This window comes from Pleurodeles waltl, chromosome 5 (genome assembly GCF_031143425.1).
Source record: "Pleurodeles waltl isolate 20211129_DDA chromosome 5, aPleWal1.hap1.20221129, whole genome shotgun sequence".
NCBI classification, from domain to species: domain Eukaryota; kingdom Metazoa; phylum Chordata; class Amphibia; order Caudata; family Salamandridae; genus Pleurodeles; species Pleurodeles waltl.
This window is the reverse complement of record NC_090444.1, coordinates 1,723,973,553-1,723,990,560: the sequence shown is the minus strand read 5'-3', so window position 1 is coordinate 1,723,990,560 and position 17,008 is coordinate 1,723,973,553. Positions and strand designations below refer to the sequence as shown.

General features: G+C 42.1%; 1 protein-coding gene across 1 annotated transcript in view; it reads right to left on the bottom strand.

Annotated features, from left to right (window-relative positions):
* SUPT3H (SPT3 homolog, SAGA and STAGA complex component) overlaps positions 1-17,008 on the bottom strand; it is a 1,211,638-nt gene that overhangs the window by 769,551 nt on the left and 425,079 nt on the right. The window contains exon 3 of the mRNA XM_069236106.1: positions 16,695-16,779. Coding sequence (XP_069092207.1) covers positions 16,695-16,779 — 85 coding nt within the window. The remainder of the gene's footprint in view (positions 1-16,694; positions 16,780-17,008) is intronic.

Sequence of the window (17,008 nt, the reverse complement as noted above, 5' to 3'; positions counted from 1 at the left end):
TTGAAACATTTTTGCTGATTACACCTGGAATTAATGTATGTGTGTGTGTATGTGGTATTTGCACAATGCAAACCTAACGGAAAGACAGTACAGGAAGGACACAGGTAATGAATGACTGGTGTAGTAGCTGGGTGCAGAAATTAGAACAGATTTGTCATGACATTGTGATGTAGCGTTTTTTAAAGAGGTGCATCTGCATCTTTTTCCTAAACTGGAGCCGGGTTGGGCCAGTAGTGAAATATACAGGGATGTTGTTCCAGATCCTGGGTGCATAAATGGGTAAAGTGTGTTGCCTTGTTTTAGCTTTGGAAGAATATGATTTAAGTACTCATTAGTGCTTAATTTTCATATTAATCCTCGTCAGGAGGCCACTGCAGCTTGCATCACCCATTGCTCCTGACATTGCTGCCAATGATAATTGCAACACAACTACTAACCATCACACTCCCACAAGTGTCACAATTCAGACTACCAAATCACAACGAGAGAGTATGGGGGAGCGGGGGGAAGGCAAAGGAAGAACACAACCGTACTCAGCTCCCAAAATCACTACAAAACCACAACAGAGAGTACGGGGTTCATAAAATCTAAAGAGGGATAAATCGAAGGTGTATCAATTGCAACACCAGGTCCCTCATGATCCTCTGTTAGAGGTGAGGTATCAGTAAAAAAGGTGCTGTGGAGAGTCTGGGGGGCATGATGGGGAGTTTCCTTTACGGACTAGGTGGTCTCACACACTATATAGTGTCATGCTTCATCATATGACCACCTAGCCCCACCCAGGTAGGACAGTGCCACCTGGGCGGACTCGACCTCACTGTTAAAGGAACAGGAGGGAGTGCGTAAATTAAATCTGGTTCTGGAAATAGAGGGATCCAGCTAAACTAAGGAATAAAAACACCTAAACAGATACCTGTGTAATTATTTAATAAAGGTTCTGTTTGATGTGGTTAAAATAGTGAAGACTGGGACACTGTGAGAACAAGGACTCACAGGGTCACCTATCTATGAGGAAGGAGCCGACATGTTTCTGCCCTCAGTATTGAGCTCAGGAAAGTCTCGGGCATTCATCAGGGCGAAGGATCCCTGCTACTCACACTCGGAGTATCAATAAGTGCTGTGAAATTTATAAATAAATATATGTAAAGAGTATGGGGGGACCTACCTTGCTCGGGAGCTACCTGGGAGGTGGCCTGATGGAGAAAAAACAGACCGACAATGAGAATAACACTGTGACACAGCAATACACAGCAAACCACAGCACACGTGAAATATCAAATCATGCAGCAGACAGAATTACTGGGTGCGCAGGGCATACATCATATAATATATGGGTAACAAATCACATCTGAGTGGAGGACAATAAAAAAGGGGGGGAGGGGAATGGAGAGAAAGAACTTCTTACTCTGTTCCCTAAAGGCTACTGGCCTCTGATGTCCTCGAGAGGGAGTGCCCCCTTATTTGTCAGACACTAAGGTTCAGGAGAGGGAGAAAGGGAAGAAACAGGTGAGGGTAACAACATACAGGAAAGGAAGAGGGGGAGAAAAATAAATACTAAAGGGTGGGGAACAAAGGGGGGGGGCGGCCTCTAGGAAAGCGGGGCCCCTAGGTGAAAAGGGCACCTGCTTCGATCCAAAACGTGGGAGGCGACTAGCCCAAAGAAAAAGATAGATGGAAGACAGAGAAAGAAGAAAAAAGAAAGAAGAAAAAAGAAGAAAGCGGGAGAAAAGAGCACTGGAGAGGAGAAGAGAATAAGGAAGGGAGAAAGAGGGGGGAGAGTGGGGTACAGGGGAGACAGGAAAGAATAATAGGCTGAAAAAGAGAGAAAGAAGAGAAGCAGAAGATAAGTTAGAGAAAGAAAGGGGAGAAAAAATGAAGGAGACAAGGAAAAGTTGGTGGCATCTTATCTATGTAGTCCAACAGAGGCCAGGTAACTCACTGTATCAAAGGTGGGCGCTCACTGTACGCCTACGATGTCCTCTCTCAGGACCGCTTGAATGGAGTGGCCTGGGAGAGGCGAGTTTATATAGTGGTAATTGCCCAAGAATATTACGAACAGGTGGAGGCAATCACCGCCGCTGCCCGGGGTCCAGGCGTGGAAAGGGTTAAGAACCCGGAAGTACGGCCTCCGGATCGTTGTAATACCTGAGCCCCAACGTCTGGGTCACAGTGTTATTCTCATTGTCGGTCTGTTTTTTCTCCATCAGGCAACCTCCCAGGTAGCTCCCGGGCAAGGTAGGCCCCCCCCATACTCTTTATATATATTTATTTATAAATTTCACAGCACTTATTGATACTCCAAGCGTGAGTAGCAGGGATCCTTCGCCCTGATGAATGCCCTGAGACTTTCCTGAGCTCAATACTGAGGGCAGAAACAGGTCGGCTCCTTCCTCAGATCGGTGACCCTGTGAGTCCTTGTTCTCACAGAGGTGTCCCAGTCTTCACTATTTTAATCACATCAAACAGAACCTTTATTAAATAATTACACAGGTATCTGTTTAGGGGTTTTTATTCCTTAGTTTAGCTGGATCCCTCTATTTCCAGAACCAGATTTAATTTACGCACTCCCTCCTGTTCCTTTAACAGTGAGGTCGAGTCCGCCCAGGTGGCACTGTCCTACCTGGGTGGGGCTAGGTGGTCATATGATGAAGCATGACACTATATAGTGTGTGAGACTACCTAGTCCGTAAAGGAAACTCCCCATCATGCCCCCCCAGACTCTCCACAGCACCTTTTTTACTGACAATTCACACTACTGCAGCCCTCCAGAGCTATAAGAACTGCTTAGGACACTGGTATTAATAATTTTCAATATATGTTGTATTAATAAACAACTCCTGTTGTTCTCATCTATATATTAGACAAACAGCGCCACTATGTGGCAGACTATCATACGAGCTGGTGCTGACAATTAAGTGCTGGTGCCGAGCAGCGGAAACCACCAGCTCAAATTAATCAGAGATTTCCTTCTTAATTCTGGCAGGATCTGTATCAGTCATCTTCCTACACTGCTTGGCGAGACCTGGCTTGGTTTAAGTAGGCCTAGCAGAAAAATTGTGACATTCTTGTTCCAGTGCTTTCAAACATCCACCATTGCTTGCACACCTCTTTGTTTCCATACACACTCTTGGGGCCTCATCAGAATAAGGAGATCTGTGAGAACATTGTGGACCTGCTTACTTCCATCTGGCGGCATCAGCTGCTGAAAGTAATGTCTCAGAGAAAATGAGGAATTACTAAGGGAATAAAACCCACAATTCTGCAATCCCCCCAAGAGGTTTTTCGTTCTCAGGGGATTCTCAAGGTTCAACTCAAAATCCTTGCTATTTCTCCACCCCCAGAGTTAACGGGGCCTCCAGTGAAGAGTGTTTAACACTCTTCACCTTCTTGAATATGATGTGGACTGTTTTGCTTCACTAGGCTGAGATTCAAATGCTAACAGGGTGTACTGGGTCTCTGGTCTCCATTGCAAGAAGGCCCTAGAACACAAGAGGTAAGTGACTCCCACCAGTCACAGGTGGGGCTCAGAACCCATAGTTACCCTGTCACTGCCTGAACTCGAATGTTGATCTCTGCATCAAATATATTTACCACCATATAATGCGCCAAACATAGTTGTCCCTTGGCAGTGAAAATAAAAGTGGCACAATAGCACTTTATTTAGAGCAACTGTACTAAAACACACATTGACACATTTATTACTGACTGCACAAATGTCAAATTTCAGTTTATTACCACAATACTGCACAATTGACATTGTTACATGCACTCTGTGAGGCAGTTAAGTGTTTTTACAATTACTTTACACAGGTGAATAGTTTCAATGTAATTTTATCACACTGCACACAATCCATTGCATGCATCCCGTTTTTTGTTAAATACATTTTATTGAAATAGCTACAGATATAACAATATGATGGTATAAACCGTGCAAACAGATCCTCGGAGAGTGTGTTATATATATATATATAGATATATATACATATATCTATATATATATATATATATATATATATATATATATATATATATAATCTCATCGCCAAAAGGCCCAAGGCTTGGGTGCAATACTCCTTACACTGAGCAGACACTTTGGCCCTTATTTGACTGCCGAAGCCGCAGCAACCAACATACAGCCAGTGCTGGCGGTATGCTTGGCCCCCTATTATGACTTTTCCGCTGGGCCAGCGGACAGAAATAGCGTTTCCGTCCGCTGGCCCAATGGAAAAAGTCACATGAACATTGAAGCCGGCTCATAATAGAGCCGGCGGCAATGTTGATGTGCAGTGGGTGAAGCAGCATTTCACTGCCCGTAATTCAGGAAGTGAAATGCGTGATGGGGCTGTGCTTGGGGGCCCCTGCACTGCCCATGCCAAGTGCATGAGCAGTGCAGGGGCCCCCAGGGGCACCCCGAGTTCCACTTACCGCCAGCTTTTCCATGGCAGTGTTTACGCCCTGGACAGGCTGGCGGTTGGGGACTCAATCCCCAGGGCAGCGCTGCCCTGGGGATTATGACCGCCCGGTGGAAGCGTGGTGGTATAGTGGAGGGACCGGCGGTATGACCATGGCGAATGCTCCACGGTCATAATACGCTGGCGGAACACCGCCAGCCTGTTGGCAGTGTTACCACCAGTGTTCCGCCCAACGCCAGGGTTGTAATGAGGGCCTTTGTGTATTTGTTTATACATATGTATGTGGGTGTGTGTATTTGATTTATATCAAATATATTATTTATTTTGAGTAACAAAGCGACACAGATAGCAGGGACGTTAGAAATGCCATAATCCATCCATCTTTAAGGTTCTTTGTGTAATTAAATAGTCACAATTTACAAACGCACTCATACTACACCCTTCCAATAAAGGATCAGATTCAGAAATATTTTTATGCACACAAGTGTCATTTAGAGTCTCATAAATGAAAATACTTTACGCTTGTAAATACCAACTTACAGACTTAGGATCTTTTTTTTGTTTTTGTTTTAATGCAAAGTACACTTGCAAACTACCATCACTTCTGTGGCATTCTCAAAAAGTAATAAATCTAAAAAAGGGGGATGCATTTCTACTTAGAAATTTACAGGCGGCCCTTAATTAATGCAGGTATTGGCAGAGCTCTCAAGATTCTTCATTTCATTCCTGACTACCTCATCCAGTGCACGTGTTTACTTTGCAAGATACTCGCAGTCTTGAATTCACAATTGCATACACACGGTCAGCATGTTAAGTTTTCGGTGTTTTTATAGCTCGGTAATTACCCGTGAGGGTATCCAGGCGCTCTAGAGGGCTTCCGCATGCACAGAAAATAAAAGCCTTGGCTGAATGAGGTACACAGGCATTTAATCGAAAATTCGGGAGATCTGAATTAGAAAAGCAAATCAGAGAAATAAAAGCGATTGTAAACATTTTAAGTAGAAATACATAAATATTTCATTTTTCAGAAGGAAGAGTTCGAGAAGTTCAATGAATGGTAACAACATGCCTGTCCTGCAAGCAGAGTGAGGTCACAGGAAGTCTTGGAACTCCCAGCCATGTGATGTAAGGGTCTCCTCTTGCAGTGGTCAAAGGTCAAAACAATCCACTTCTCAGGGCACTTTCGCTTCCTCTGTAACACACAGCTGTTTAGGGGCAGAGGTTAGCAAAGCAGCCTATCTAGACAGTAAAGCCCTGAGGTGGGCATGTCAGCAAAGTAATGCAGAGCGCCTACGGCCTCATTTTACTCTCCATAACACGAGGCTCAGCATATCTCACATGAAAATTGTGCAACAAACATCAGCTAAACATATGATAAGAACTTAGAAGCAATCAGCCCCCCGCCCCTCCTCATGCAATTAGTCAACTGAGAAGTCAGTTGTCATGTGCACCTTATATGTAAGACTAGAATGTCTTTTTTATAAGTGGAGAACCATTATGTAGTCTATTAAGCCATGCCCAACAGAGGTGCACATCCTGACCTGATGTATTTTAAGGTGCTTTCAAATGTGCTGATGAGGGAATAGTAGTTCCCAACCTGTGGTCCAGGGACACCTCGGGGTCTGCAAAGCCTCCTCAGGGGGTCTGAGACTGCTTCGAAAATTCAATAATAACAACATATTAGGTCCCCAGCTTTCAGTAATGGCCCATTGCCCGAATCCAATAATGATTCAGTGGGGGTCCCTGGGACCCAGTAGTGTTAAAGTGGGGGTCCACAGAAGTCAAAAGGTTGGGAACCACTGGGATAGGAGCTAAAAATTACCCTCACTAACCACTGATTTCTAACAGTGAACCTTATGTTGACAACACCCAGACTCTATTCAAAGTGTAGAGTTGAACTTAATGCATTTAATCATATTGGCCTGAAGATCTTGCGAGTCACATAGCGGGTCCCAGGTTCAATGTGGCTGGCCAGATCCACATGGTCTCCCACTCCTTGGCGCACTGCAGCACTAAGTGTGTACATCGGCCAGTACAGGTCGCAGGTGATCTCACCGGGCACCCACCTGCCTAGGGTGAAGGGCCGCCATGACAGAAGTTAACAGGTCTGTATGCCAACTTAGCTGTAAATGTGCCACTGAGCCCCTTTATCACCCGTGGAGCTCACAAAGTGCCATGAAGTCAATTATGTACAGTGGGTGCTACCAAAATATCCAATGATTGGTGCGCTTAAATGATTACCTTGAGTGGCAACATTAGAATTTCAATTGGCACGTATGACACTTTTGTTCTGTCTTGAATTAATGGCCGTTAAACTTCAAAGAAGACCTCAATTAATTTGCCCCTTATAGAGATCAAACCCTGTAGGCATTCAGCATCAGAAGTGACTTGAAAATGCAGCAGTTGCCTTGGAGGTTAACTCTGGAATTGATTTTTCGAATTGTGACAACTGGCATTTCAATCCATCTCTTGGCTAAGATATGGCACCCGCATGTGGGACAACCTGAAGTGTTATCCATTTTCAAATGAACAGGCTTAAAGAATGGACTTATTAAATGATAACACAGATAAGGAACTGAAAAGGTTATAAGGTCTCAAGGCGTGAGACTACATTGTATTTGTAATTTGTAAATGATAAATGTTTCTGTGTAGAGCTTGACATTTAACTGTCTGAACATGGTTTTGTAGTTGATAATTATGAATAAAGAATGTAGTAGTAAAGATGCATCCATTACTAAAAAATCGTATGTTCCATAGAGACTAGGGGCTTAGTTAAAAGTTTGGCGGACGGGAAAGCCTGTCTGCCAAACTCCAGAGAGGGTGGCCGCTGCCTTCGTGGCGACCACTCCACCGGAGTAATTAGAAGTTTCCTGATAGGTCAGAGGGCCGAAACCTCTGTTTCCGCCCGCTGGCCGAGCGGGAAACAGGCTACAGCATTGTCTGTGTGCTCGTAGTCGAGCTGGCGGCAATGCTGTAGCCCGCAGGGTGCACCAGCACCCTCGCAATGTTCACTGTCCGCAAAGTGTGGTTTTATATCAGCTGGATTCATCAAGTTAAAGCTAGTGGTAGCCAGCTTTTAAGTCTTGCTTTAAGAACCACCTTTCACCATTCAGGTCAGCCGGCACATCATTGATTGTTGGTATCAGTTGCTGCACTCTTTTAATGGCTTGGTTTGGGAGCCTTAAATTAATACATATCTAGACCATCCTGGCTGTTTGGGTTTGGAATTTTTTGCCAAGGGGACATACATACAGGGTGGTGCCCTCCATCCTTCCCATTAACCCTTTGTCCAGTTTTCTTCACCAATTTCACAGGCAAACACACAGAGTTCAAAGTGTATTAGAGTTCTTCCTCAGCTAACTGGCAGCTGATGAAGGTACTAGTGTGCCTTCTACGCGTTTATCCCTATGCTGTTCAGTGTCTCAAGGGTGCCTGGTAGAGAAGTGACCTATGCCCCATTAGGTATATTCTTGTGTTGGATTTAAAACGCCTTGAAAATGTTTTAAATGTGTAAACTGCTGTTTGCCCATCATCTTAACAGACACAGCCTTGTCATTTAGGACTTCTACATCCACCCCATACACTATTATCCTGCATGTTGGTTGGGATCTTTTAGTTTTTGTGCTCTTTTCAACAACAAGAGAAGGACCATCTCCTCTTCTTCCTCTTGCATGCTGCCATTTGGAAGCATGCAGAGGGGTGACTCCGACCTTTCATTACTTTCATGCTTCTTGGAGAAACATTTCTGCTGTGGTGCTGTTCCTGCGCTCATAATGTCCCTTTGGGGATACTGAAACAGGCATGTGAAATGATTTAGGTGACTGCAAGTTGAGCATGTCTGTCCTAATGCAGAGCAAGTTCCATCTCCATGTGTGCCATGGATAATTTGTTCAGCCCCTCCTGTGTGAGCATCACCCTCTAACACTAGTGCACCCCAGTGCTGTTTTCCCACCCTGTGCATCCTGTATGTCCTTTGATAAGGCAATAATTTGGTTATGTCAGCACCACAGCAAAGCTAGGCACAATATTTGTAGTTAATTTAGGGATTGCTGAATCACCAATGGACACCTCACCATTGCTGCCATAACCTCCTTTGGACTGTCCTGACTTGGTCTTTTGGTACTCCAGAGCCAGTTTCTTCTCCTCAAGCACAATCTGCTTTCCCTCTAGGACTGTGGAAGATGGCTTGACCTGAACATTCCTCACTAGAAGCTCTGAAGTTCTCAGGCTGTGATAGCCCTCACTCCCTGCCTTGGAAGGTTAAAAGAGAAGCCTCATTGAGCTGTGTTGCTCCTGCCTTCTCCTGTTCTTGGGCTTCCTAATTCTCCTCTGAAGTGAAGACCACTGGTATGCTTACTCCCAGGCCATCAAGGTTGTGTGGAAATCCTTCATCTGGGATGACCTGATCAGCTTTAGGCCTCTCTGCTTACACATGGCCCTCATCTCTCCAATGCTAAGGCTCTCTAGGACAGAAGATCCACCTCCGCGTTCCAAAAATACAAAAATTGGGATCAAAAATTATTTTGAGAAAAAAAACTGACCCAATCAAGAACTTATGATTTGACTTTTAAAACTGAGTTGTTACACAATTTCTGGATCCCATTGTTGCCACCAATGTAAGAAATTGGTTATTAGTTAGAGAGGATGTGAATTCTTCCCAAATAATAAGGCCAAAATCTTGTCAGGTCAAACACAAAGTTCACTAAATAAACCTGTTCTCAACCCACTGGTAGCTATGACACAGAGCAGCCAGGCCAAACTTAGAGAAAATGTGTTAAGTGTTTAGCAGAACCAACTAGTTAACAAATCAAACATAAAACACCATAAAATAACACAACCAATTTCTAAAAATTAAGAACAATTTATTGAGAAAACAAACTAACATAGTAATGATTAAAATCCAATCAGGGGATCCCCTGAAATGAATTTTTAAAGTTTTACGTTAAAAGCACCATGAAACGCCATATCACCTGTGGGTGCTGTATACTAAAACCGAAGTACAGGTTGAGGCTGATTATGATACACCCAAGGTTGCCCTCATGGGTGCAGTTAAAGAAGATCCTGGAAGCTGAAATATTCCAGCAGGGCAAGGTTGAAGGTTGTATCCAACAAAATCCTTCCACATTTGGTTACCTGTTGGCTAAGGTCTGAAGCAAGAAAAACTATGAGCAGGAAGATTAAACTTTTGCACCTGCTGCAATATTCTTGTCTGTTGGATACGTTTCATCCAGTCAATATTTCCATATTGTGATTTAACCTCTTTTTTTGGACCTTGTAAATCTTCAGCAGGACAAGCATGGGAGCCATAGCTGGGCAGGTTGCTCTGAAGCCAGATACTGTAGCTGCAAGGATCTAATAAAGACTTCTTTTGGAAGGTAAAAAGCTCAGAGTGGGACCAACTTTATGTTCTTGCTGACCAAGGTTGCGCTGTGGGTGGGTCAATCCCTGTTCTCTGGAGAACTTTTATTTTTTCTTCTTTTTGGAGTAGTTTTCTTGGAAACTCCTAAACCTCTCAGGACCTCAGAAACAGCACCTAGAATCCAGGAACAACTCCAGCAGAGGCCGCCAGCACAGCCGAGTCAGGGTCCACTTGTCAGTAGACAGTGGGTCACACCAGGAAGTGGGCTCTTGATGTCTCGGTAGCCACACAGAAAGTCAGCCAACTGACCCTTAAAGTCCATTTCTAAGTCCTGAGTGGAGGTGGGAGCAGGCCAAGCCCCTCAGGTCTCCACACAGGCCACAGAAAGCAGGCTTCTTACTCTTCTGTTCTTATGCACGCCCAGATGTATTTAGAGATGCTGAGGGTTAGGTGTCACTTTTGTCCAAGTCATTAGCCAATGGGTTGGGGTGACTCCTGGACACTCCATAACCAATGGATATACATTTCCAAGGATAAACCTTCCCTCTGTTATAGCACATCCTGTTTGCTTTACTACTTCTGGGGCCGGCTTCCATCCCACTGGGCTTGGTGCCAGAACGACTGTAGTATATCTGGGGATCAAATGGCTCTTCTTGTCTAGGTCTCTCTTGCACTCAAATTAGGAATGGTCAGGCCTTCCCTTGTCCCTTTCAAGTTCCTGAAGCTCCTATGCCTTCCCAGATGGTCCTCCCTCTGATCACATATTGCATCTAGATCATCCTGCCAAAATCCCCGGCCCGCATCTGCACTAGCAGGGAAGGCAGCTGCAGGCAGGATAAGTTTAAGTTTTTGAAAGTTGCTTACCATGTATATCAAGCAAACATCCAAATTCACCATTGAATTGGATTTTTAAAAAAATATATAAAATAGTGGTTTAACAGAGTCTGTATCCTATTTTTTTCCGAGATCCAAAATAGCAATTTAGTTGTAGTTTATCTCTTCTCCTGAGGAATGCTATACCACCTATAACAGCAGAACAGCATTTGGGAGCTCGTCACTCTAGAACCATGCCAACCTTACATTCTTACATGTTGCTCTTTTAAATATTAGTCACCCTAATATGTAGACTACACGGCATAATTAAGAGCGACTTACTTAATATTTAAAATATATTCCTCTTTTGAAAAATGTTGATTTTGACAGTTCTGCCTCCAGATGTAAAAGCTCCAGCAGTGAGGCTACATATGTAGGCCTGGAGCCATGTCAGCTGACATTTAACTTCATGCCATTGGTATACCTTCTGCACCTTATACTATGGACTTACTGAAAAGTTGCATATTCCAATTGAAGGTTAGCCAATTCAACTGTTTTAGCAGTCAGACTGCATACACCGCAAACTAGACAGTAGTTCTTCAGTGTGCAGAGTTAAAAATAAAAAAAAAACAGCAGCATTAGTCCTCAAGAAATGTGGGTGACTACTCAAACAAGGCACTTTTGCTTCACAGTGTGCTGATGAAGTTGCTTAAAAAATTTAAAACACAAAGCATTAACTCTTAGTGTACAATAAGACCGAGATAAAGAGTTAACCATATAGGGCTGTATTGGACAATGTAAGATCAGGAAACTTGAAGTAAATCATGGATTTCCTGCTTGACCACATGTGTGATCTTACAGGTACTTTATTTCCCTGTGCCTCCTATTCCTTCATTGTATTAAGAACAATGGGGTGGACCATATTGAGGCTCCTAAAGGAAGGATCCATACAATATGTACTTCACATAAGGCTGTAGTGATGCAAAAGGTTTAGTTTGGGATGAGTACTTGTCGGGCTACAATCAATCAATTAATCAATGAACCAATAGATTTGTAGAGCACTTCCCGTCACAAGACTCACAAATATGGCAAGGGGTTTCAGGTCTTTTTAGGAGTGCTATGCCATCCTGCATAACAGCACACTGAAATACTTTGATTTGAAAAAAAGCCATCCAACATGATGGATGTGAATTTCTGCGATCTAGGAGCTGTTCTCCTTCAAACACAATGCCATGGGTAACGGGAACCCACTGCCTTCACCAGGAAGGCTCTCACAGACACTGCATCTAGATACTCACAGATTGAGAGGCAAGCTATAGTGATTAAGTGGGTGTGTCAACATGTCCATTTATAAGTATTCAGTGACCTGATCTACGCGATTACACATATCCCTCTAGTTCATGGGACAGCCCACATCCACCACCAAGGATAGAAAAATGGTCTCTACATCGGCAGGTCTGGGATGTTGACATATGTAGTATCCATGGCAAACAACCCTGCTAATTATTTGGGCAGACACTTCAAACTCCCATGAAAAGCTGATAAACGGACAGAAGTGAGAAAGACTTCCATATGCTGCTGCATGAAGTGTGTCAGAAAGCTTTGAAACAGACATTGAGGAAGACAACATAGAGGATGATTCTAAGCAGCAGCTAAGGCAACAACAACAAAAACACATGGAAAGCTTTCCTTTTACGCCTCTCATAACTCACAGTTCACTGATTGATTATGCAATGCCCACATCTGAGGGATGTTGATTCAGTCTTGTATCCATAAGACAATAAATGGCATTGATGCCAAAACAATGACCCAATGAACCTCAGGACATGTGCCCATCCTTCTGCATGGTGAGTGGTGGATCAGTTCCTGGCACTGGATCAACATTGGGGAGAAATGTTGAGAATGCCATCTGAGTATACAATATGGACTGCGAGTGGCAGGAAGGGCACACTGGTCACTGTTGAACAGGATGGGAAGAGATTAACAAGAAAGGTCTCAATGTTCAAACGAATAAAAATAGGCCACACTCTTCTTGCAGAACACATCATACTCCTTTCCCTCAATGTGGACTGGGATTAGAATTAGAACAGTCAAATTTTAAGCACTCCACAACACACAAAGAAAGACACTATATTCCATGTGATCCCACAAGAGGAACAGAAGAAATACAAGTTGCGAACAAGGAAGATAAGTACTTGTCCCAAATGTTATATTCCAGCTCCAAGTGGCTGTGCATTGTCAAAAAGGTTATGGTGTGCCCATCCCAAAAAACACCTCACTATAGAAGTAAATTGGCTTTCGCCCAACTGAAATGGCAAAAAGATACTGGGGATGTAAAGCATCTTTCCTTCCTCTTTCTCCTCTGTAAGGCATTTCCTTAATGTCTTTGACTCTAAAGGAAAGAGGTTTATCCAAAGGTTGTAACGGTTAACATTGACACAAGAAATGTGGAAAAAATAATTGTTATGGAGAAAGTTTATTATTTTCTAAGTGGCATGATCAGCTACTCTCCAGAGAGCCCAGAAAAATATCTCACACTCGCCCCCTCCAGTCCTTCCCCAGCAAATAAAAATATATTGAGAACAAGGGTAGCAATGGAGACAGAGAGAGAGAGAGAGAAAGAGTGCCTCTTTAATTTATGCCATTTGCTTAATGAACGGCTAATTGGAGCCTATCAATATTTGGTATGTGCATGGGATTATCTATTTTCATATTTTCATTTAGGGCCTACAAAGTGGCCTCACTATTCTCTTCACAGGAGACCAGTCAGGCTAGGGTACAAGGAAGTTGCAGGATAGGTCACATGAAAAGAGATTTCTGTCATTCAGGTATGCTCTTTACTCATAAGAGAGGCACAAGTCGGCAATCCTGCTGAAAGTTTACAGCCCCAAACTATACAGTAGAAATTCTGCATAGAAAAATGCAAAGCTAAGATGTGATAGAGATCAAATTTTATTAATACATTAGCGCCATAGAAGCTAGCATATGGTGACTTATAAATCTTGATTTGAAGCCTAACCGAGAAATTAACATGAAATGTAAAATTGTGTACGTTTGAATTATGGTGGACATTGTAACCTCCATTTCTTTTGACATCCCGTTTGCCGTGAAAAACGTTGTGCATTTATATTCAAATTAACTACTGACGATTTAATATTGAAAGTGCTATTTTTAGAGAAACAGTAGAGATGAAGTATATTATGAGTATTAAATGAACATGAATGAATCATACTTATATTAATTTAAATGAGTTTATTAACGAGAGATACATGTGTGCAGAAAAATCAATGCACGTTTAAACTGTTTCTAATGTTGTAAATAATGATTGCAATTAAATAATTTCGTTTGCATATTTGACTCGAATTGTAAGGTGCGCAACAGGTTTTATATGTAATGATTGCATTAAAAAGTATTTAGGCTTTCTTAGCTAGACTAGGCCTGAAGATTCATTTCTGTAGCAGTAATGGAAAAGTACTGACCTGAATAATTTCCTAGGTTGCTGATGTGTTGGTGAATGTACTATTGTATTAAAGACGGAGGACATGTTGTAGTTAATAACAAATGTAACAGTATTTTTTCTATTTGTCGAACATGACAGGAAGCCTTATTAATTTCACATGAGAACTATTCGAATTATCCTGTGTGCTGTGGGAAAGAATCCCAAAGTTGCAATTGATAAATAAATGTAATATTCTGGCGGAACTGTATGAATTCCTCAAGATGACTTTGCATCTTCCCTGAGAAAATCCAGAGTAGTTGCAAACCTGATGGGTGTCTAAAACCCTAACTGGATATTGGTTCATGTGCGCAAGATGAGCCTACCTGGAGGACCAATCAGAAATTTGTGGACATTTCTAGTTAGGGAGAGACTTTTGAAACTATTAGTTAATCATGGCTGGCTGATGACCCTTGATGTGGTGCTGCTCATTCTCTCTTCCCTATGAGCTTGAGATGTCTTCTGAAGAATTAAAGTTATTCCTTTCTAATTGCTCCACTTGTTTTTGCTGATCAGTACTAATATGCCCATTAAATTCTGAACTGCTGACCTGCCCTATGTGCAGCTCGTGTTCTGTACTGCCCTGATGCTGCCGTCTACTAATGCTGCGCAGCTGAGAATGCTCTGATAGACAAAACTTTCCTGTTTGCTGTCCCATGAAGAGAGGTATATAACTTCAATGTGGTTTCTTGTTTCCTTTTCAGCTAAGATAATTACACCAGTGCATTTCTTTAGTGAGTTACCCTATTCAGATGATTTTTCCAAATTATTTTTGTCTCTTCTTTTGTTTTGCAAGCATGTGATAGTCTGTCCCCACACATGCAAGTCCAGTTTCATTTTAGGGATAAGGATGGCCTGCCCTGAAACTAATTGTTATTAATTGAGTTTGATGATTTACTGATGTCACCATCATCTGCTTTGAAATCTGAGCTTAATGTGCACATCTTAGTTCTATTAACTTGTGCTATTCTCTTGGAATGTATTAATGTTCAGTAGACTTAATTTCTTTAGACTTTTCGGTCAGCCTATGGTTTTCATGTATGCTTATAGCTTAGTTTGGCGCACCATATATGTTACTTTTGCTTTGTGGTTGTAGTAAAGTTTTGAAAATGTATATAGTTTGGAATCTTGTTTGCGTGGTCAAATTGGCCATGATGTTTAAAATTGTTCATGATTTCCATGTTATTGATCTGTGTTGAATGAATCTGATTACCACACTCCTCACCGAGTCCAAAGATCTGATTGACCTCTAGTGGAGGTGGGACATGTTAATAACGTTTCTGAACCAGAGGAGGGAGGAAGACCTCCGTGAGCACTCAAGAAGCTTTAATATTTGTGAAATCTGAATGACTGCCCTGTAATTAATGGCTGGTTTTCAAAATGACAAATACCTCAATCTGCTGTCAAGCAAAGTGATGTCAAAATAAGAAAACACTTTCAATAGGGGCAGAGTATGTGCATTTAGTGTGAGGGGAAACCAGGAGTGTAGCTGTGCAGAAAGGGGATGGAATATAGGTCTGCTGGTACATTTGCACTACTAATAAATATACATAATATTTCTTCATTCTACTGAAAAGGTTTAGCTGAAAATTATAGAAGTTACATCCTTTGCATTCCAGGGAGTGTAATGACCTTCTGGTCAACAAAATGGTTAAATGTTACCACACTTACCTTACCCCATTTAAAGTGCACAGAAGGTTCCCACAGTCTCCGAAGCATGCCCTAGTCCAATCCCAAAGCAACATTCTTCCATATGATGTTGTGCCCGAATATTGCAACTTTTTGCAGCAAAATAACAGGATGATTTTGAGTTGGAAAGTTAAACAACGCATACTGGAACCAAAGATTTATCTCCTAGAACTGATTTCCTGACCGAAAATAAAAAAATTAAATGCAAATTCGCTGGTTTAGCCATCTTGATAGAAACGTGAACTATCACAATATGCTGGAAGTCACTCCAGGCACCAGAAATTTTAAAAGGAGATCTGAGTTCTATTAATTGGCACTGGCAGAAGACTCTATAACAAGACCTTTGCGACACCCTGTGAAAAAGCAACCGGAGGTAACTGACTGGTACTCTATGCTGCTCAAAATTAATTGAAAATCAGATGATAAACCACCATAGCTTGTAACATTAAGTTTAGCTGATTGCACCACTCTATGACATTTTGCTGCCTTTCAATGTGCCTAATTGTTCCAACTAATAATGTGATATACCTTTTGGTCTGATGTACATGTTCGTGCCTTTAGCACATTGTTATGATAACGTTATACAAGATGTAAACCTCCTGCTACTACTTTCTTCTCTCTTTGGCTATTAAAGGTTTATAGTGTACCAGGATCAATAAACAAATTAAAATAAATGCATAAATGGTTGAATGCGGAAGCCTTGTTTTTTGTTTCCAATGCAGAGATCAAACATTATCAATGACTAGTTACGAGAATAAATATGTTCTGACAAAAGCCATTTTGTAAAATAAGTCATTTAACAATAGGAAGCATATAAGAAAAATCGGATTACCTTATAGAATGGCCACACCTCTCATCTCTTATAGCAAATAAGACATGTACAAACTGTATTGCTGGTGAAAATGTCAAATATATATTTTCTTACCATATTAATCAGCTGGGTGTGTACTATGTCTTCTACCAAGATCGCCGATTCAAGTAGTGGTCTGCGACAATCCCCCAATGAAAACCTGAAAAATTTAAGATAAAGTTATCAAGCTGAACAGAAGTACAAGAGAAATGAACAAACCACAGCTTTTGGCGAATCCTCTGTGCATTAAATAAGTGAACCCAGGGAGAGACTTTTGTGTAACCCAAAGTGAAATGCATGATTTATATCCCGCTGAACTGCGGGGCTGATGAAATAGGGACATTGACGCAAGACCAAATGGTTCAGAAGGATCCACCTATACCTATAGC